The sequence below is a fragment of the Geospiza fortis genome, unplaced genomic scaffold (assembly GCF_000277835.1).
Source record: "Geospiza fortis unplaced genomic scaffold, GeoFor_1.0 scaffold61, whole genome shotgun sequence".
Lineage (NCBI taxonomy): Eukaryota > Metazoa > Chordata > Aves > Passeriformes > Thraupidae > Geospiza > Geospiza fortis.
Genome location: NW_005054430.1, coordinates 221,933 through 242,579, shown reverse-complemented (window position 1 = coordinate 242,579; position 20,647 = coordinate 221,933). Strand labels below are relative to the sequence as shown.

Here is a 20,647-nt window from a genome sequence, read left to right as displayed (position 1 = left end):
GTCCTCAGCTGCAGGGTTGGATGTCCTGGAGGCTTGTCCCAGTCTGGTTTGCGAAAGTCAAGGCAAAGACAAAACCCAAAAAATCTCTGTGTGATGAGCCTGTGGTTGCCCCCAGGTGCCTGTTGTAGATGTCAGCAGTGTGGTAGCAGAATTTCTAGGGTGGGAAAGGTAAAAGTCCAGAGATGAATGCAGAATCCTCGGTGTTCTTTCCTCTTCCATCCCTGTATTACAGCTGTCCTCCCATTCATCTTCAGCATAAATTGAAAAAAAATGACAGATTTTTATGTCTGGGCAGTTGATTTGCAAATTGGTTGATGTTCACTCAGGTGATGAATGGTCTCAGGTAATACCTCTCTGCAAAAGCAGGATAATAGCTTATATTTAAGCAGTACACTTGACCCCAAATGCTTAGAAATTCATATAATCAGAGAAAAATGAGGCTGGGAAAAAAAGGATTCTTCTGAGGTCATCTGATTTGCCCTTCTGCCCTACTTATAACGCTTCTGACAGATGTTTGTCTCACCTGTTCTTAACCTCTGGCTATGGAGATTCCTCTCCCTCCCTAAAATCTGTCTGTGCTGGGAGGAAGCTTTCCCTCATGTGGAATCTAAATCTCCTCTCTGGATGCTGAAGCCCTTCCTGCTTATGCAGTCAGAGGGCACCTTCAAACCCTGTGGATATGCAGGGTGTTGGCAGAGGCAGGGCTGCTCTGGAGGGGGAAAAAAAGGTTTATTAAAACAGAAAAGCAGCTTCATGTTGGGTAAAGAAGGCTGTGGTTTCAATGTCCTTCATAAACTTTGTAATGGAGCAGCCTGACCTGGTTGAAGTTATCCCTGCTCGTGGCAGGGGGCTGGACTGGATGAACTTTTGGGGTCCCTTCCAACCATTCTGGTGTTCTGTGACAGTGTTGGGGAATGCTGGATTTCTTTAAAAAATATAAGGGGAGAAATAAAAGGCAGTTTGAGAGGAGGATGGAGATGTAAATGTGTTATTTTTGTCCAGGAGTTGATCATTGGGGGATTTGTTGATTGTTATTACAATGAAATAAGATTAATGGGTGCATTTTGGAGCCTGGTGAGAGTTCCACTCCTGGGATGCTCAGCAGAGGAGGCAGGGGAGCCTTCCCCTGTACCTTGGGGACCAGGCAGGTGAAAGCTGTGAGACAAACAGCGTGGATGAAGAAGAGGAGGGCACTGGAGACTGACCCCAAGGCAGCCTGAGGGTGTCAGGGCTGTGGGGAGAGGAGAGGAGCAGGGATCCTGCTGCAACTTTGGCTGGCAGTGAAGCCCCAAACCTGGGGTGCTGCTGGTGTGTGACCCTGGCTGTCAGCTCAGGAGCTGCACACATCCCAGGGCTGCTCTCCTGGCAGATCCTGGCCTCCTCCTCATCCTCACCCACCTCCCAGCCTAAGAGACTCCAGTCCCTGCCATGAAAAGCTGTCACCTCCACCGCTGCAGCTTCCACCAATATCTGCCCAAGATAATCAGAGTGTCAGTCCCCATCTCCTGCCTGGCTTCTGCCTTTTGCTGGTGTTTTCCTTTCCTTTTGGCAGGAAATGGGGTTTGACTGTTTAAATTGCTGCATTCAGTCTCTTCCTGTTTTTCATGGCAGCGCTGTCACTTGGGGGAGGACAGAAATGTTTTCAGAGCTGACTGGCCAACAAAAGCCCTTGTGTGAAGAGCTGGGCAATATTTTCCCAACACTTTGCTACCAGAAGTGGATGTTTGGGTCCCAAGCCATTGTCTGACGAGTGACTTGGCTGTGGAGGCTTCCTGTGGCTGTTGGTAACTCCCCAAAACCTCTCTGCAGGTGCTGCTGGGGAAATCTCTGAGAGTCCTGCAGCATCTCCATGTATTTGTTCCTCAGGTGGGCTCCTCCTGCTCTCTCCTGCCCATCCCTGATGCTCACCAAGCAAGCACTGCTGTTGTCACAGGGTTTAGCTGCATTCAGGAGGAGTTTTTTGGATTAGTTTTTGGATTTGGGTATGTTTGGAGGCCAGCTGGGTGCACAGACATTTTCCTTTGGCAGCATTGGGATGAGCACTGACTGCTCCTTGGGGATGACCCTTGGGCTCTGTCCTGCTCCATCCCACCAGGTTAGGAAGGGCCATTTCCCCCTCAGGTGGTGGAAAGACTTTTGTGTCTTTGTGTAGGGTATGGGACAGTGAGCTTGACTCCTGGGAAGAGGAGACGTGGCTGAGATTTTGTTTTTTTTTCAGCCTATTTAAAATTCCTCTTTCTCCCTGGGCTTCTCTTTGCAATCACTGGTGTTAACAGGGACGGCCAAGATTTTTCAGCCTGTTTCATGTTCCTCTTCCTCCCAGGCTTGTGTTCACCATCCCTGGTGGTGACAGGACACAGAGCACCTCTGAGACACCAGGATGGGGAGCAGCAGGAGGCTGTTTTACAGGGGGGTTGGCTAAGGCAAAACCCCTCAATTTGTAGCCCAGGGTCTCCAGGATCTTGGTGCTGTGCCCATCTGTTGCAGGAGGAGGAAATATCTTCTTTGCTCTTACATTCCTCTCTGGCATGGTGGGAAGAAGAACAGGGTCATTTAGAAAGAAAGACCAGCTGGATCTGCTGGAAATAAGGGGTGTTTCGGGGGGAAAAAATCACTTTACAAGCAAAAAAGCAGGAATTGCCATCCCTATCTGTAATTTCTCTAATTTACCCTTAAAAGTGAAAGGTTGGGGAAAAGGAATGTTAGCTTTTGGTGAGTCTTTGGGAAGAGGAAAGTGTGGAAGGAGGTGCAGGGGGTTTGGCAGCCCTGCCCATTTCTCCTGGCTGCACTGGTGAGGACGTGAGCCTGACTCTTTCCTAGGGGGATGGATCAATCCCAGGGTTGAGTTATCAGCTTCATTTTACCTCATAGTCTCCCTGTTTGCCAGCTGGGCTATCCTAAATAGATCCCTGTGTGTGTCTCAGTGCCACTGGTGCTTGCACAACAGCACTTTTTGCTCATCCCAGGGATGTGGGGTTGTGTCCCCAGGACGAGGTGAGAGATGGGAATCTGATTCCAAGTTCTTAGAAGGCTGATATATTATATTGTATAATATTAATGTTAATATTTATATTATATCATATCATATCACACCACATTACATCACATAATATTTATATTATATTATATTATATTATATTATATTATATTATATTATATTATATTATATTATATAATAATAACTCATGACAGACTAGCAAGTCTGACACAGCTGATGGTGATTGCTCACTAAGTAAAAACAATTCTCATGCTGGGTAAGCAATTCCTTAAATCACATTCTAGAGGAGCAAAACATGGAGAAGCTGAGGCTTCTCATCTTCCCAGGAGAAGAGATTTTTCATAAAATATCACAGTGACATCCCAGCTGGACAGACCATGCACAAGTTTTGTGCACATGTCTTTACTCCAAATTTTTCAGGCTGGTGTTTCTGATTCAGAGGGTTTGTGGACAGCTGAGGTCAGCTCTTGGTCAATTTTAACAGCGCTTTCTTTTTCCTCTGAAAATGCAAATAAGAGCAGGAAACTCCCCAAAATGATAAAGTTCAGTTTTTGGGAGGGCAGTACCCCGAGCAATGCTGTAATGCCTCTCTGGGAATGCTCACTGGAGATGGGAGCTGGAGCAAACAGGCTGGTGGCTGCCAGATCTGTGTTTGTGCACTTGCTCACATCAGTTTGTGTTGGATGCTGAGTGTGGTGCGTGTGCAGAGCTGGTGCTGGGCCAGCAGCTGTGATAAGAGGTGACAAGTGTCCTCCTGCTGACACTGGGGCTGGGGAGGAAGAGGGACACAATCACTTCTGATTGTGAGGGGGTGAATTATAACATCTGTGTTGTCTCACCCTTCTCATGAGACTGAAAATAAAATAAAAGTTTTGAAATGCCTCTCACTGCCCCATCTCTGGGTCAGAAAAGAGCATAATCCAACAGGTAGAGCTCTGGCTTCAGGGTTTCTGCAGCTGAGCTCTGGGATTTGCAAATCTGCACCTTCCACCTCCAGCAGGCCTAAACATCACCTCCCCTGCAAAGCTGGCTCTGCTCCGGGGTGAAAAACTTCCACAGAGAGAAATTCCAGTTATTTCCCCGCAGGAGGCAGCTCAGGGAGCTCCCTCCAGGGAGATGCACAGCTGCTATTTCTCATGGTTGTGGTGGAAGTGGCCAGAGATGTCTGGGGCTGTGCTCTTTGGAGAGCAACTGAGTTCATGTCTCCAGTGCTCCCAGTAAGGTCCTGGCCCTCTGAACTGGGATTGGGAAATTCTCCCCAGTGTGGGGTGAGCTCAGGCAGAGTGTGGGTTCATCTCTTTGCCCTGGGGGATGGTTCTCTCTCCTTCCAGCCAGCAGGGATGAGGACAGGTCCTTGCCTCTGCAGAGTGCTCTGTGCTCCAGGCAGGGGGAAAAGGGGCTTTGGGTGCTCTGAGGGAGAGCAAAACAAAACCTCCTAATCCCCTACATCAACAGAAGCTTGCACTTAAGGGCTGTAAATCAGGGCCTAATTGCGTGGAGAGGATGATTGCATTTGAGGTATTAAGATGGGTTCTCAGTGTTAAACACCTGTCCTTGAAAGGATGCTGCCTGACCAGTGGATGCAGAAATAATTCTGGCAGTAATTAATTACCTTCACCCCAAAACACCCCCACCCTGAAACCTCTCCTTCACAAATCCTCATTGTCCTGGGGGAAAAAAACCCAAACATGCATTGGAAACAACCTTCTCAAACCCATTTATTTCCTTCCAAAGCATAAACCAGGAGGAAAGCCTGTGTCTGAAAGTGGCTGGGTGCCAAACCCTCTGACAGAGCTGCTCTCTCATGTCGGGGTGACCCCGCTTGCACAAAATGTTCATTGAGTGTGACCGTGTTCACAGGGGTCCCAGGATGAGGGAAGAGACGAGGATCTGACCCCATGTTTCAGAAGGCTGATTTATTATTTTATGATATATATGATATTAAAACTATGCTAAAAGAATAGAAGAAAGGATTTCATCAGAAGGCTAGCTAAGAATAGAAAAAGAAAGAATAATAACAAATGCTTGTGGCTTGGACTCTCTGTCCGAGACAGCTGGACTGTGATTTGCCATTAATTAGAAACAACCACATGAGACCAATCACAGATCCACCTGTTGCATTCCACAGCAGCAGATAACCATTGTTTACATTTTGTTCCTGAGGCCTCTCAGCTTCTCAGGAGGAAAAATCCTAAAGGAAAGACTTTTCATAAAAGATGTCTGTGACAACTGAGGGCAGAGCTGGACCCAAAGCTGCTGTGTCTGAGATATTCCAGGCACAGCTCCCTCCCCCAGCATCCCTCCCATCCCTGCACCAGTTGGCTGTGCCTGAGCAGCTCAGCATCACCCCAGGTGTTACAGCTCCCTGGCGTGCAGGTGGGCAGAGTCCCCGACCCTCCATCCCTGCGCCACCTCCCCGCCACACAGACAATTAGATTTATTCCTGGGAACTGCTCTTTGCTGCTCCCCCTGCCAGCAACCCAAGCTGTTTTCTTCTGTGGTCAAGCCCTGAGGTTGTCTGTGGCTCAGCTTTGCATTTTTGGAGGCCTCCACGCGATCTGCTCACATTCTCCTCCTTGCCAGGAGATCGGCGACGTTGCAAGGCTGACCTCGCCTTGCCTCGCCAAGAGGTCGCCTGGCAGGCCAAAAGACTTGTGCAAGAGGGTTTTTTTTTTAAATTAGAAAAAAAAAAAAATTGCAGAGAAAGCAAACCCCAGATGTCCTGGAAGAGCCAGAAGCAAAATGACTCCAGCTCCCTGGGTGAGGCTGCTGCTATTTAAAGCAGCTGGAGCAGGGGAGGTTGTACAATGCCCATTCTGTTGAGGAGGGGGTCGAGGGGTGCTGGATTCAGCTTTGCTCTCTGGGATAAATCCTGCACAGACCCTTCCTCCCTCTCCTGATGCCAGTGGAGCTGTGGGGGTGAAACACAGTGCAGGCTCTGTCTCAGAACTTGGAGGCTCAGTGAAGATATTCAGCCTCCGGGAGCGATCTGATGTGTGTGTCTATTTATTGATATTCCAGGAGTATAACATAAGACTTATCTGTTTTTTCCCTCCCTGAAATGTCTCTATTTATCCAAATTGCATGGATGGGTTCCTATTGTACCTGGTAGGGTAACACAGATATTGGAAGACTGGATAGAGTGGAGATGGAGATGAAAAAATCTGTTTTACTCACAGAGAGATGCCTGAATCACATCTGACCATATTTCTGCCCCAGACACTCCCAGCCTGGCACCTGCATGGCTTTGCTGTTGGAGGATATAGTTTTTGCTCTGAGTTTGTTTGAAAAGCATTTTACTGAGAATGGGAATGTGACGGTATTCACAGGGGTCTCAGGTTGAGGGAAGAGACGAGGATCTGACTCCATGTTTCAGAAGGCTGATTTATTATTTTATGATATATATTATATTAAAACTCTACTAAAAAAATAGAAGAAAGGATTTCATCAGAAGGCTAGCTAAGAATAGAAAAAGAAAGAATGGTAACAAAGGCTTGTGGCTCAGACTCTCTCCCGAGCCAGCTGGACTGTGATTGGCCATTAATTAGAAACAACCCCATGAGACCAATCACAGATCCACCTGTTCCATTCCACAGCAGCAGATAATCATTGTTTACATTTTGGTCCTGAGGCCTCTCAGCTTCTCAGGAGGAAAAACTCCTAAGGAAAGGATTTTTCGTAAAACATGTCTGTGACATGGGACAATCTTTGGGTAACCCGGCAACAACTTTAGGACAAAATTTGGTGTTTGCAGAGCCAGCACAGACTTGGCTGTGCAGCTGTATCCAGGTTCAGGATGGCGCTGGAGTTTCATCTCTGGAAGTGCTCAAGGCCAGTCTGGATGAGGCTTTGAACATCCTGATGCAGTGAAAAGTGTCCCTGCTCATGGCACGGGGTGGGATTGACTGGTCTTTAAAGTCCCTTTTAAGCCAAGCCATCCTATGATTCTTTATTTAAAGAAATACTCAACACTAGGAAAGGCAAGACAGCCAGATAGGACCGGAACTGAATGCTAAAGACAGAGTTTGCTCTGTTTCCTCCATGCAGCACTGGGAGCTGGTGCAGCTGATGGAACATGTGGGTGACATTAGATGAATACATTGCATTTCCCCGTTTCAATGTCATTACCCCGTCGTTGTCAGTGATCCAAAATATAATAGGATTTGTACAGCTGATTTATCCTGTAAACAAGCAATATTAGCCAGGCACGTATTTAGACAAGGAGAGAGAGTGGGAGAGGCAGAGTGAGGGAACGTGCAGCAGGGAACAATAAAAATTCACTCCTCCTAATGAGGGAATGACCCAGTGTGGTGGTGTTTGAGGGTCCCCAGGACAAGGTGAGAGATGAGAATCTTGACTCCCTGTTTCAGAAGGCTGATTTATTATTTTATGATATATATTATATTATGATATATATTATATTATAAGAAAATTATATACTAAAACTACACTAAAGAAAGAGAAAGGAGACATCAGAAGGCTGGAAAAGAATGATAATAAAAACCCGTGACTGACCAGAGTCCTGACACAGCTGGACTGGGATTGATCATCAAGTAAAAACAATGCACATGAGACCAATCAAAGATGCACCTGTTGGTAAGCAACCTCCAAACCACATTCCAAGCAATCAGATAACCATTGTTTACATTTCTTTTCTGAGGCCTCTCAGCTTCTCAGGAGAAAAATCCTAGCGAAAAGTTTTTTCATAAAATACGTCAGTGACAACCCAGCACTCTTGGGTTGGGGCTGTTGGTGGGGATCCCACTCCAGACAACACAGGGCTGGGATTGTGATGGTGTCCCTGCTCCCAGGGCTGCCTGCAGCCTCCCAGTTGCTCAGTCCTGCTTCCAAAGTCGGGAGCAGTTGGAATTTCAGTGAATTGACACTGCCTGGTACAAACGCTCTGAATTCCTCAAGATCTGCCCAGATAAGCAGCTACAAGCGGGAGATTTTCCCTTTCAGGGCTGGAGTGCTTTAGTTTGTTGTTTAAACTGATAACCCGGCCTCTTTAAATGCATCTTCTGTGAGATGATGGCCCCAGACACATCTTCATTCTCCCCCATACAGCATCTCCACTCTCCGTTATTTGTTGAGCGAGCCAAGCTCTCACCATTTCCAGCAGCACATACATCTCACTCATTACAGCACTTAAATCACCTTTGCAGGACCGTGGTGAGGTTTAATTAATGCTTTTAAGAGGCTCAGGGCTCTCGGGGTGAAGGTGTTGCCTGCATGCAAAGCAGCCTCGTTGTTTCATTTCTGCAGCGCTGCTGGCGCGGGTGGCACTTTGCAGCCCAAATGAAGATTTTTTTATTTTTTTCCTGTGTAACAAAATAATGATTATAGCAATTGTGATTGCAGCAGCAGTGAATTGCTGGTGGTGCCATCAAAGGGAGGCAGCCAGACTTTATCTGACCAGGTGCTGGTGTGTGTTCAATAGGAATGAGAAGCTGATCAGGGAAATGGGACATCCTTTAGGATAAATGCAGCACCTTCTCTCAAAGGTGTCTTTCTGCTTACACAAAACCCCCTTTTCACCTAAGATTTCCTGTCTCTGGGACTCATTCTCCCCATCTCAGCTATATATATATACCAGTGCTGCTGTGTTTCAGGTGTGTAGCTGAGCTTTGCTGCTGGAATAAGTTCTTACAGAAGAGCTCTAGCAGCTTATTTGATCAATACTTCCCTTTTGAAAAATCCCTAAATTCTTATTTACCCAACAGCCCGTGCCAGTTTCAAAGGCAGAGTCTCCACACTCAATAATCTCTTTTTTTGGGGGTGTGAAAAATTTTAAGTGAATTTTTCAAAGCACTGATCTGAGAGGCACAGAGATTATATTCCTCTGTTTATCCCTCAACGTTGCAGCCACACGATCCTCCGAGCCAGCAAGGGGAAGTTTATGGGACCACAGGAAAGCTCAGCTTCCTTTTACACCTTTTATAGCCACACTTGCTGCTCTTCAGGTCACATCCATCCTTCTGGCTTGTAGGAATGAACCTCAGTGGCCACACAGCTCTGGGGTGTAGTTTTCACCCCACCTGAATGGCTCAGGGTGCTGAGATTTGGAATTGTGATGCTGGAAATTTTCTGAAGAGATGGAAATGCAGTATTGTGAAAAACGCCAATCACTTGTTTTTTAAAATTTTAACAGTTTAATAGTAATAAAATGGTTATAAAAATAGTAATACAATTAGAGTAATAATAATAATTTGGACAATTTGGATTAGGACAATATGAGACAATAGAAACAAAGAGTTACAGATGTCCAGGTACCTTTTCTGGGCAGCATAAGCCCAAAAAAGGACCCACATTAACAGAGGATTAACCCTTAAAAGCAATAACCTGTTGCATATTCATACACATGATCCACGATGCATAAATTCCATTCAAACACAGGATTCTGTCTGGACAGTGTCAGCTTCTTCCTCTGAATCCTGACAGTGTCTTCAGAGCTGAGCAAGGCAGAAAGAAGTTCGTTTCTTCTCATAACGGAGCAATAAATTCTCTTTCTGTGAAAGATTCAGGTGTCCTGTGGCTGCTATCTCAGCGCCAGTCCTTTCTTTAGAAAAAGTATCCTACATAGCATCGTTTCTATTTTAACCTTATGTTATAACCTAAAATTGTATTTAACACTCTACTTAAGAGAATTACCACAGCATAAATTTCTAGCACAACACATATAATATCCATTTGAATATTTGCTAAAAGCCAATCATAAAATACACATTTTTCACAAATATGTAAAAGGGAAATTTGGCTGACACAGTGATGTTTGGGTTTTGGAATGGGAAGATCTCCATGAATGGAATATTTTATTTATTATGCTTGATTATCTTGGTCTGCATTGCTGCTGGAGGTACTGTCCCTTCTCTGTGCCTACATCAGGCTTCTGGGGTCTAACCAAGGCACTGGAAATACCACTAAAATCACAATATGACTTTCTTTCATGGGGACATGAGCAATTTCCCTCTTATCTTAGAATGGTTAGGTTGGAAAGGACCTTAAAGCTCATCCAGTTCCACCCCCCTGCCATGGACAGGGACACCCACCAGAGCAGGTTGCTCAGAGCCCCCAACAGCCCAGTGCTGCTTCCAGAACAATCCCAGCAAAAGCAGGAATCAGAGATGGAGAACAAGCAAAAAAGCAATCTTTGCAATTGTGTCACCATGGCTGTGACAGGGTCAGATGAAAGCAGGGCTCTGCATCTCTGAGATGTGACAAAAAAGAAAGGAAAGCAGCCAGAATTGTTTAAATTTTGTATTATTGGGCTCTAGAAAATGTGTAGGGGCTCACTAATGGATTTAGCTTGTGCACATCTTTGGGCACTTAAAAAGGCAGGACATGGAGGATGCTACATTTATAGCACAAATTTCCAGCACAATTCCTTTTATCCACAATTACTGATAATCACCCAGCTCTGCTGAGCAAAAGGCCAGAAGACTGAAGGAACCTGTTGCTCCCTGCAAGAAAGGCAGCCTCCTCTTCAGGAAATTGCAAATTTTACGACGTGGAGGAACATGGTGTGGACTGTTGGGGAGCCTCACACTCACAGCAGAGCAGGAACATAAATGCAGGCATAAAAAGTCTGTACTCCATTAAGATTCTGCGGCGCTCTGGAAACTTGACACCAGTCCTTGAACTGATGCTTAAACTACAGACCTAAAAAACCAAATGCCTGTACCAGCTCTAGTCAATTTGAGTAACTTTCCCTCTTGTTCCTGCGTTCCTGAGCTGTGTCTGAACGAAAACCTCTTCAGCATAGCGGGTGCAATTTCCCTATAATTGGTAAAGTTCCTGTAACTGCTCTGTCATTTGTGTATGGTGACGTGTAATTGCACAGCAACCACTGCTGTGGGTGCACAAGTGAAAAGCAGTGTGCAATTAGAATGTATTTCCAAATGCTGGCTCTTGATCCAGCTTCTGTTCTATCACAGAGCACCCTGGGGAAACAGGGTTGGGTATTTTTGGATGTCATCAGACTCCAGACTGACCGCTCCAGACTGAAGAGGGGTGGGTTGGTGATCTGTGCTATCTTTGGTCGCCGCCCATCTCTTTGAACACAAAATTTCAATCTGCAGATGACAAAGGTCTGCAACCAGGCAAACCTGCAGCCTTTTCCTGACCCAGGATGGGGAGTGTTGGAACCCTGGATGCTGAGAATTTTAAATTTTCTGTGCTTAAAGGCACAAAGAGAACCCTGCATTTGACCTGAGGCCATGGAGAAGGCTTTCAAAATTGATTGATAGCCCTGGGATTGTGGGTGTGGAGTTGGTTAGAAGTGTGTAATATCACAGGGTGGAAAACTTAGAGTTTGGGGTTTTAGAATATAGAAATAAATATAAAGCAAGATGGAGGTTTTAAGGCAGAGACAGGTTGTTCTTCTTTACCTTCTTCTTCCTTCTTCTTCTTCTTCTTCCTCCTTCATGGGTTTGGGTGATGTTTTTGTAAAAAAACAGAAAAACCCACATTGCAGGCTTCAAGTGATCAGTTATTGGGTTAAAAGGGAAAATAATCTAGATGTCCTTTCTTAATTGGATAGTTTAGTCTTAAAAGACCTTGTAACCAGAGATTGTTGGCCATTTTGTGCCTTGCTAATGAAAGGCTGCCAAACTCATGGTTGTGAGACTGTTTTACTGATAAGAAACAATAAACACCTGAGTGCGAACATGAACTGCCATCTCAAGTGCCTTCAATCCAGACCCAGAGAAACCAATAGAGGAGGGCAGTGACAGGCATCAAATTCCAGGAATGACGTGTCAGGAGGGAAAGCCAGAGGGGCCCTGTCCATCCTGCGCTGGGATTTCACAGCTCAGCACAGCAGCAGGATGAAGTGTGATGGCTCTGCTGAGGTTCTGTGGGGAGAAAGGGCAGGTGGACCAAAATCCAGTGATTTCACAGGAGGCAGCATGGCCTGAAGCAGAGACACTGCATGAGGGAGGGTCAATCCAGCCTCAGGCATGCCAAGTCCTCATGCCATGGGCAGGACAAAGCAGCACCCAACCATGAATTCACCTTGCACTCAAACATGCTCAAACCACCAAGAGAATGTGTGCCGACAAACAGGAGCAGCACAAGCCTTGGGGACCATCCTGCTGCTGCTGGAATTTAAAGTCCTGTGGTTTGCAGAGAGATGGTTTCCATTATTTCCAGCTCCACTCTGTGGGGATTTATAGTTCACCCCTGCTGCAGGTGTCCTAGACCTTAAATTTCTTAGCTTGTGTCTCTTCAAATAGCATGAAGCTCCTGCTGAGAGGTTTTTCTATGTCTTCCATCTCTCTAGATTTTTTAATATCCTATTGAGGGCACATGTGCCCACCTTCACCCTCACCCAGCCCTTGCAGCCAGGTGATGGAAAAGACCTTGGATGTCTCCTTGCAAAGACTCAAATGCCTGTAACCGTTGATTTCTTACTGCTGCTGGCTGCCTGGCCCTGCTGGCAGCACAGACATCCATTAATGTGTGTTCCCTCCATCCTCTGCATCAGCCAAGCCTGAGATAACAGCAGAGAGGAGCCAAGTACCTGCCACCACATGAAGACAGGGCTGTTAGGTATTAGCTGTAAATCAAAGGCAAGACTTGGCCACTGGGACAGCCTTTATCCCTGGTGAGTCTGTGGAATTGCTTTGGAGCCTGCTGAGATATCTGGGAAAAAAGGGCTCCAGTGCTTTGATTGAGGAGGAAGATTCTGCTGGAGTGAAAGCAAGGAGGAGTGAGGGGTGGCTAATCCTTTATCGAGGCTCTTCCCCAAATGTGGATTAGGCTGTGTTTGATCATCAGGGGCTGCTTCAGAGGCAAACAGTGAAAGCAGATGTTTAAGGGACAATTGGTGCATTATGAGCACTGTTTGTCCCTGTCCCCTGATATTTGGTGCTTCTGCCACTGGTGCAGTGCCAGCACACTCATTCCTGCTGGGAATGAGATGAGGACAGGCAAGGAGGTGATGGAATCAAATCTCCAACCCTTCTGCTGAATTTGGGGGTTTTGAGCGCTCAGTCAATCCCTCCAGGACTGAGCCAGCACCAGCCTTGTAAAGCCATCCTCTCCAGGAGGGCTTGGATATGTTAATTTGATTTCAATATCAATATTTATTTGATAGGTTTAATCCTGGAGGAGGCAAACACCTGCCAGAATCCTGTAAATCAGGGCGATTCTTTTGCACATCCTTCATGTTTCAGTGGTGACTTTGACTCTTGGCCATGGTGTCAGGGCTGCAGATGGTTGGTGACATGGGCAGAGGTGGCAGGAGCAGAACACAACCAGGTAGAGAAGCAGCTGGTGGGACTGGGAAGGGCATTTATACCTTGGGAGCTGCCAGTCCATCTCAGATGAAGATATTTTGGATATGCAGACCACCTGTGCTTCTCAGTTTCCCTGGGGCAGGGTGGTGGCGAGAAATATTCCCTCATTTGCAAGTGGGAATTCGGTGTGGGATGATGAAGTGGTTGATCCCAGCCCAGCATTCCAACTACAGGGCCCCATTCCCTTCCAAGTTACCTCTGGCTGTGGCTTTCTGGGTTGGATTTTAACTGCCCAGGATGTGAGAGTTGCTGATATCATTCCCAGCAGCATCTCTTTTTTCATTCCCTTTGCCTCTCCCTGCTGCTATCCCAGGCACCAAGTGAATTCCTGCCCTCACCTCCCCCTTCATTCTGCAAAGTCGTTAACATGAAATTGCCAGGCAGAGAAGCTCCAGAGAGTTTAACGTGGCTACTTTATATTGCTGCTAGGAGTGTCTGGAATTGAAAATAAACCTGTGCTTGCAACTCCTGACCCTTTCATCATAAATCCAAACTTCCTTACGCGTCTGTCTTTGCTGCAGAGGATGACTGTATTTCTGGCTCTACAAAGGCCTGTGTGCAGCTGAGAGCCACAGCTGTGCAGGAGCTGGGTGCTGTTTATTTGGAGGGTTTTTACTTGCTGGCATTTTTTTGGCAGATGATCCCCAGAGGAAATAACTCAAATATGTTCAATGAAAATAGTTTTCGTGTGGCTTGCTGGCCTTGCTGCTGTTCCTGGGGGAGGGTTGTCCACATGGCAAACCAGCAATGCTCTGATTGCTTGTCTGGCACCCAACCAGCAGCACACAGAGTTCTAGAATAGTTTGGGTTGCAAGTGACCTAAAGACCACCAAATTCCACCCCCTGCCATGGGCAGAGACAACTTCACCTATCCCAAGTTGCTCCAAGCATTGTCCAACCTCACCTTGGACACTTCCAGGGAGCCAGGGGCAGCCACAACTTCTCTGTTCCCCACCCTCATCATAAACAATTTCTTCTTTAAACTTAGTATGACTCTACCTTCTTTAAAAACAATTGCTCCCATATTTCTGTGTAAGCCCTTCTTACAAGGATGTGTTCTCCTATCAGTAATGCCAGGGGAAAAAAAGATGAAATAAATAGGCTTAAATTTAATTTTGTGTCAGTGTGGGATTGATGAAACCTCAACAGGTTGGAGACAAATCACCACAGGTGTTTGTGGTTAATGCTGTGATTTTGGAGCTTGTGTCCTCCCAGGCTCCTGCCTGGGGTTGGGAGGGTCTGGATAGAGTAGAAAGGCAGCCAGAGGAGGTTGTGGGTCCTTTCTGGTCTCAAGTGCTTCAGGTGGAGGGGTTGGTTTTGGCTGTGCCAGCTCTGCTGGGTTCATCTCATTTCACTGTTTGTCAGAGTAATTTTCTCTGGTTTGGGATGGAGCTTTGCACCCTGCACCTTAGGTAAGATGTCTGCTGGCACTATGAAGCTTTTCATCATCTTGGTGGTGAAGAAAGCTGTCCTGTTTTCCTTGGAAACTTTCCTCCCTTTCCCCTCTTTCTGCTGTTTGGGAGTTTCCTGCTTTCAGCCGGAGGTGATTGATTCCAGTTTGTCGGAGTGAGCACTTAGGCAGTTTGATTATACCCCTGAAACACAAATTGTGCTCATCTCCGAGCTTAAGAGTTTCTGGGCAAATTGGGCCTGACTTGGAGACGTGGATTCTTGGATCTTACACCCACAGGAAAATTCAGCTTGGAGGGACATCAAGGGACCACACAGTTGGGCCGAGGGGCGTTGGAAATTTGGGGGCCGATTAGGGGTTGGAAATTTTGGGGCCGATTAGGGGTTGGAAATTTTGGGGCCGAGAAACCACCTGGAGTAGTTTTGTGGTCACCTGGTTCTGTTGGAAGGTGCATTTCCATTTTGGTTGGGTGGTTCCTTCTCTGGCACACCTCCTTTCCCTGCTGATTATGGATTTCCTCGCTCTAAAGCTGGGTTGCAGATTTATCTTGGACTTGTTGCTGTCATTTTGGACTAGCAGCATCCTGCCTGCTGCTGCTGGATGCTGCTGATCTGCTCCCTAATTGCTCTTTTAGCTCTGCTAAAAAGGGCAGTCCACAAACACTAATGACTCCTGCAGGCCAGAGCTCAGGCTAGCTGATCCCTCCTAATGGCCCTTTGAATTCCTCCTAGGTTTTATGTATTTATAAACACATTTAGGACGCATTATTCTTCTATTCAGCAAAACCATCTGTAATTATTGCCCGTAATTGCTGGGTGAGGATAAAATGAATCAACTATCAGGCTTTTACTGCTGGTGAACTCGAGCAGGGACCATCACTTTTTTTAGCTGTGTTTCCAGGAAGATGCGAGTTCAAAGAAAATTGACGTGGTCCTTTAGTTCTGATATATCAAAACTAGGCAACCTTCCTACACTTCATTATTACTTCTCTAGGCCTTAGCAAAACATTTTGAGTGTTGAAATCTGTGAGTGGCCCCAGAGAAGTTAATAAAGTCCAACTGCTCTGGCAGTTGTGTGCTGGGATATTTGGGGTTTTATTTGATTTATTCTGTGGAGATCTGTGATCTGCATTAGCTTCACCTGCCTCGATGGTGCCTGAAGGTAGAAGAGCTGCCAGTGCCACGTTCCTGTTGTGTTTCTGGAACTCCCTGAAGCCCAAGGAAACGCCCTTAGGGACAACTGGATATGACATTAATTTAAGTGGAAGGGATCCCATGTGGTGAAAATGCTGCTGAGTTCAAATGCAGTGGGTGCTGGAGCTCAGGTAGCAGTATTTGATGGATAGGGGTTTTTCTCTGGTTGTTGGGAGTTCATGGATATCTCCCAAAAAAAAAAAAAAGTTGGAAATCCCCCGTGGTAGCTGTGGAAGCATCCCTCCTCTCCAAAGGACTACAGGAAATTACAGCATCCCAGTTAAATCAAAGAATGGTTTGGGTTGGAAGGTTCCTTAAAGGAAGGAAAGATGGGTGCTAATGTCCTTACAAACAATTCGGTGGGTGAGGGGTCTTTAGGAGGAATGGGTGCTAATGTCTTTGAAAGGGGCCTCAATGTCTCTGCCAACCACAAAACCTGGGAATTTGGGAATTTTAACTACGGTTTGAACTTCTGAACTTTAGGGTTGGACAAATGGGTCCGGGTAAAGTCTGAGGCACTTCTGGATGGTGGATCACCTGAACTGCTGAGTTTTGGGGGAAATGATGGGTTCAAGGGGGGATATGTGGGAGGTGGATTGGGAAGGCTGCACCTTCCTGGTAATGGGGAAAGGAAGAGGGTGAGTTTAGGATAAAAGGAGGCTGTGTGCTCTGAAACCTAGAGAGTGAAACCCCATGGGGGTATGCCCCAGTGTGCTCTCTTCCCATTTATTCCAATAAAATTGCAGAACTCCTCTGTCTCTTTTATGGACCCTGGCTTTTCACAGCGTGTTTTTCCCCCACATCATCCAGTCCCACCCCCTGCCATGAGCAGGGACGCCTTCCCCTATCCCAGGTTGCTCCAAGCCCTGTCCAACCTGGCCTTGGACACTTCCAGGGATCCAGGGGCAGCCACAGCTTCTCTGGACCATGTGTGCCAGGGCCTCACCACCCTCACAGCCAAAAGTTTCTCCCCATCTAATGCTGCTCTCTGGCAGTTTGAAGCAATTGTCTCTTGTCCTGTCCCTCCATCCATTGTCCAAAGTTCTGCTCCAGCTCTCTTGGAGTGCCCTGAAGTACTGGAAAGGGCTTCAAGTTCATGATATTTAATTCTTACCATGGTCCCTTCTGCAGATTTGGCCTGGGCTGACCAGCTGACCATCTATTGCTTGGACAATGCCTGGACACTCCTTGGAGGATGATAATTTCCAAAAGATATAACATAAGCAACCTTGCTGAGTTCAGAATTAGGAGAGGAATGGTTATTTAGGCTTTGTAGATGTGATCCTTAGTGTTGGGTCCAGAGGACAGGTCAGGATCTATTTTATAATTTTATTTGCCAGTGCAGATTAAGCTCAGTAATTCTTACTCTGGATCTACAGGAATGGTGTGCTTTTTGACTTTTTTTTTTTTTTTTGACAGAACTTAGGGATGTTTAAGACATTTTCAGCAGACTTTCACTTGATTGGTGAGTCTTGACTGGTAAAACTGACTGGTACAGCAGTAGGAAAAAGGCTTAATGTAATGTATCCTGCTGGGCTGTCATTCAACAGAACCAACTTTCTAGTTCTCCTTCTGGCTGTAACTCATTGTGTAACTTCAGAGAGGTTTTTTTTTCTTTTTTCCACCTCTTTCTCCAGTCCTCCTCGATTTTTGTCAGCCTGCATAAATTACAGGCATGTTACGCAATGGATGGATACTTCCCAAATGGCTGAAAAATTGGTGACTTCAGCTGTTTACCCTCTTTTCCTTTCTTCCTTTGCAGCTGTTAACAATTGATGACAATTTCTGTGGCCTGGATATGAATGCCCCCTTGGGAGTATCATCCATGGTGCGAGGGCTCCCCATTTTCACCGAGGATGGGGACAGGATGACCTCGGTGATTGCCTACGTCTACAAGAACCACTCCCTGGCTTTTGTGGGCACCAAGAGTGGGAAGCTCAAGAAGGTAAGACCTATGTGGTCCTCTAACTCAGATTTTCATGTTTTTATGGTGATTTATTGCGTCGAGCATGAGCGCGGTCCTTGTCCTAAGGTGCTCCTATTTTGAGGATGAAAAATGGTTTGGTTGGCAAAGAAACTGTGTTTCACCCTCAAGGGATAAAGATGATCTGAGAGAGGATAAAATCCTCCTCCAAAGTGGTTATTCATCAGGAAATTAATGCTTCAAAAGTCAAACCACAGTTGCAGATGGACGTGATGTAATTTGCATCCAACAGAAATTTTTGGTGTTCAGACCATCTCTAATTGAGTCATTGATCACAGGGTGTCTATGCATGCTGGAGAAAATCAGACTGGAGATGAAGTTTGGGAAACAGGATCCATGCCCTGGAGATCTTTCTTCAGAGCAGTGTGACTGGGCTGTGATCTCACCACAAGCCCAGCACGGGATCAGCGGCCGCTCTGCTGACATCAGGCTGGGGTTTGTGCTGATGGAAGAGGGTTTGCTTCAAAGGAAAGCTGTGTCCTGAGCCATAATGAGCTTTGTGTTTATGGCTGATGCCACGCAAACAGAATCAAGGGTGTGTTTGTGCTCCTCTCTGGGTATTCTCACTGGAAATGTGCCCATTGCATGGCTGAGGTTTGCCTTGTGAAGCCCCCAGAGAGGCTGGGGAGGTGGAGTCCTCTACCTGTGGCTTTCCCAAGGAAAGATGAGTTGTTGGAAGTGGGCTAATGACGGGAACTGGCTCCATTTCAGCCCCCCTGTGTCAGTCTGACAATGTTGGTTGAGCCCAGGAATGTTGTAAGACATTGCCTGTGCAAGGTGATGGTGGCTTGGCCATGGTCATGGAGATGGGGGAGAAGCTGGGAAGGGAGGTTGGGCAGAGCTTGGAGATGTTTTAGGATGTTGTTTCCTCTTTAAATCCCTTTTGCAAGCAAAGATTTCCAAGTTGGGGCAAATAAAATGCTGTGAAAAGGTGACCCACTGTGACTTGTGGGGAGTGAAGGGACTTGTTTGTTCATGGATGCTTAGGGGTAGTCTGGAATCTCTGGTTTTATTCCTTTACCTGCTTCTTCACTTGAAAAGCAAATCTGGGCTGTAAATTCAGATGGCATTTCCCCCATGCTGAGGGAGGAATGGGATCCTGCCCACTGCCAAATGTCTCTGGCTTTGCTCGAAGCAGAGGAAAGGCTGCTCGTGCTTTTGAAAAGAAAATATGGTAGGTTTTCTTTTATTATTATTCAGGCATGTGAAAAAGGAGCCAAATGGTTTTAAAAAATGGTCATAATAAAAATAATCTCCTCCTCTGGCTAATTAGCTTTTGCTTCCCTGTCATGTGTGATATCATAATAAACTGTTCAGTTCTCCAGTCAGTCTCTTGGAGGGAGGGAAATGGGGCAGCTGAGATCTGAATGGTAAATATCAAAAAGACCTAAACTCTTAATGACTGCTCTCCCTGCACTCACAAGCTTTTGGTTGGGGTTTTTTTTTGGCTTCAGGAGAAGAAAACTCAGCCACAGCTCTGTGTTTGCCTTTGCAGGTTGCACTGCAGAGTCCAAGATCTGATTCCTTTTTAATAGGGGGAAAAAAGGAGAGAAATCTTTCTGTGCTTTATGGAGTGTGGTAGGGAGCAGAGACAGCCTTATAGGGTAAAGAATGAGCAGAAGTGGCTGGTGTAACTTGAGAAAGGGAATAAAATGAAGCTTTTTCCTAACATGCTGAATATTCCACTTGTGGTAGTTCTCACTTTGGGTGAGTTAGAGCAGAGCTGGAGCCTTGGGCTGAGATTTGCTCAGGTGAATGAATTTCTACCAAAGAGGCAGAACACAAAGCAAAATAAGGATCCCCTAACTATGTGTGATTGTTTTGGACCAGTTGACCCAGACTCCTGGAAACCTTTAGGTCCAACCCAATCCTTGCTGTGTCTTCTGCAATCCCTGACTCTGCTCCTCACATTGTCCCCCTCCAGTGCTCCTGAGGGTGTCTGACCCTGGGCCAGCAACCTGTCACCTCCTCTGGGTGGTTTGGCACTCAGGACTCTCCCCTGATGCTCCTTGACCCCTGCCATGGACCTTTGCATGCTTTTTTTTCCACCTTGGCCCATCAATCAGGTCCTGCCAGGAAAATGCTGCATTGGGATTGCAGCTCCAGCATAATCCATGATTTCAGCATGAAGTTTGTTTTCTGTTCAAAAACAGTGGTAAATTGGAGTCAGCCTTGCAGGATTAGATGAAACTCCTGGACAAATCCCAGGAGCTGGGATTTCTTTTTTTATTTTTTGTGCCGTTGGGTCCTACCAGGGGTGTCATGCTCTGCTGCTTCTCCTGGTGCACTGCAGCTCCTCGGTCAAGCTGCAGTGGAATATTTGGGATGGCATGAAACAGGAGTTCTGAGATTATCCCCAAGACAGCAGAATTTATTCTGTGCTTGGAAGACTTGCTGCAAGCCATTTCAAGATGGTTTTGGAGAAACTTTGCTGCTTTTTTTTTCCCCTGCAGCCTCAGTATTTTCCTCTCTGTGTGGTTTTTTTTTTTATGTATGAAAGTGGCAGACTGTGTATCAGATTTTGATTTATGTGATCCATGAATGCTCTGCAAAATACCCACAGTCATAAAGCAATATCTGTTAGTTGATATACAAATGTCACATGTGTCAAAGGAATTTATCCAGTGGCACACACAACTGAAGGAAAATATTGTGCTTTACAGGAACATATCATTAAAATGAATACTTGCAGAGCATCAGGAGTCTGCCCATGTAACCAAGACAACAAAGAGGGAAAGAAAAGGAAAAACCAAGATAGAGATA

At 46.1% G+C, this 20,647-nt stretch overlaps 1 protein-coding gene across 1 annotated transcript in view; it reads left to right on the top strand.

Moving 5' to 3' along the window:
* PLXNA4 (plexin A4) overlaps positions 1–20,647 on the top strand; it is a gene marked incomplete at its 3' end in the record, with an annotated part of 240,172 nt that overhangs the window by 4,408 nt on the left and 215,117 nt on the right. Inside the window, exon 2 of the mRNA XM_031061881.1 lies at positions 17,663–17,845. Within this exon, the coding sequence (XP_030917741.1) occupies positions 17,663–17,845 (183 nt within the window). The remainder of the gene's footprint in view (positions 1–17,662; positions 17,846–20,647) is intronic.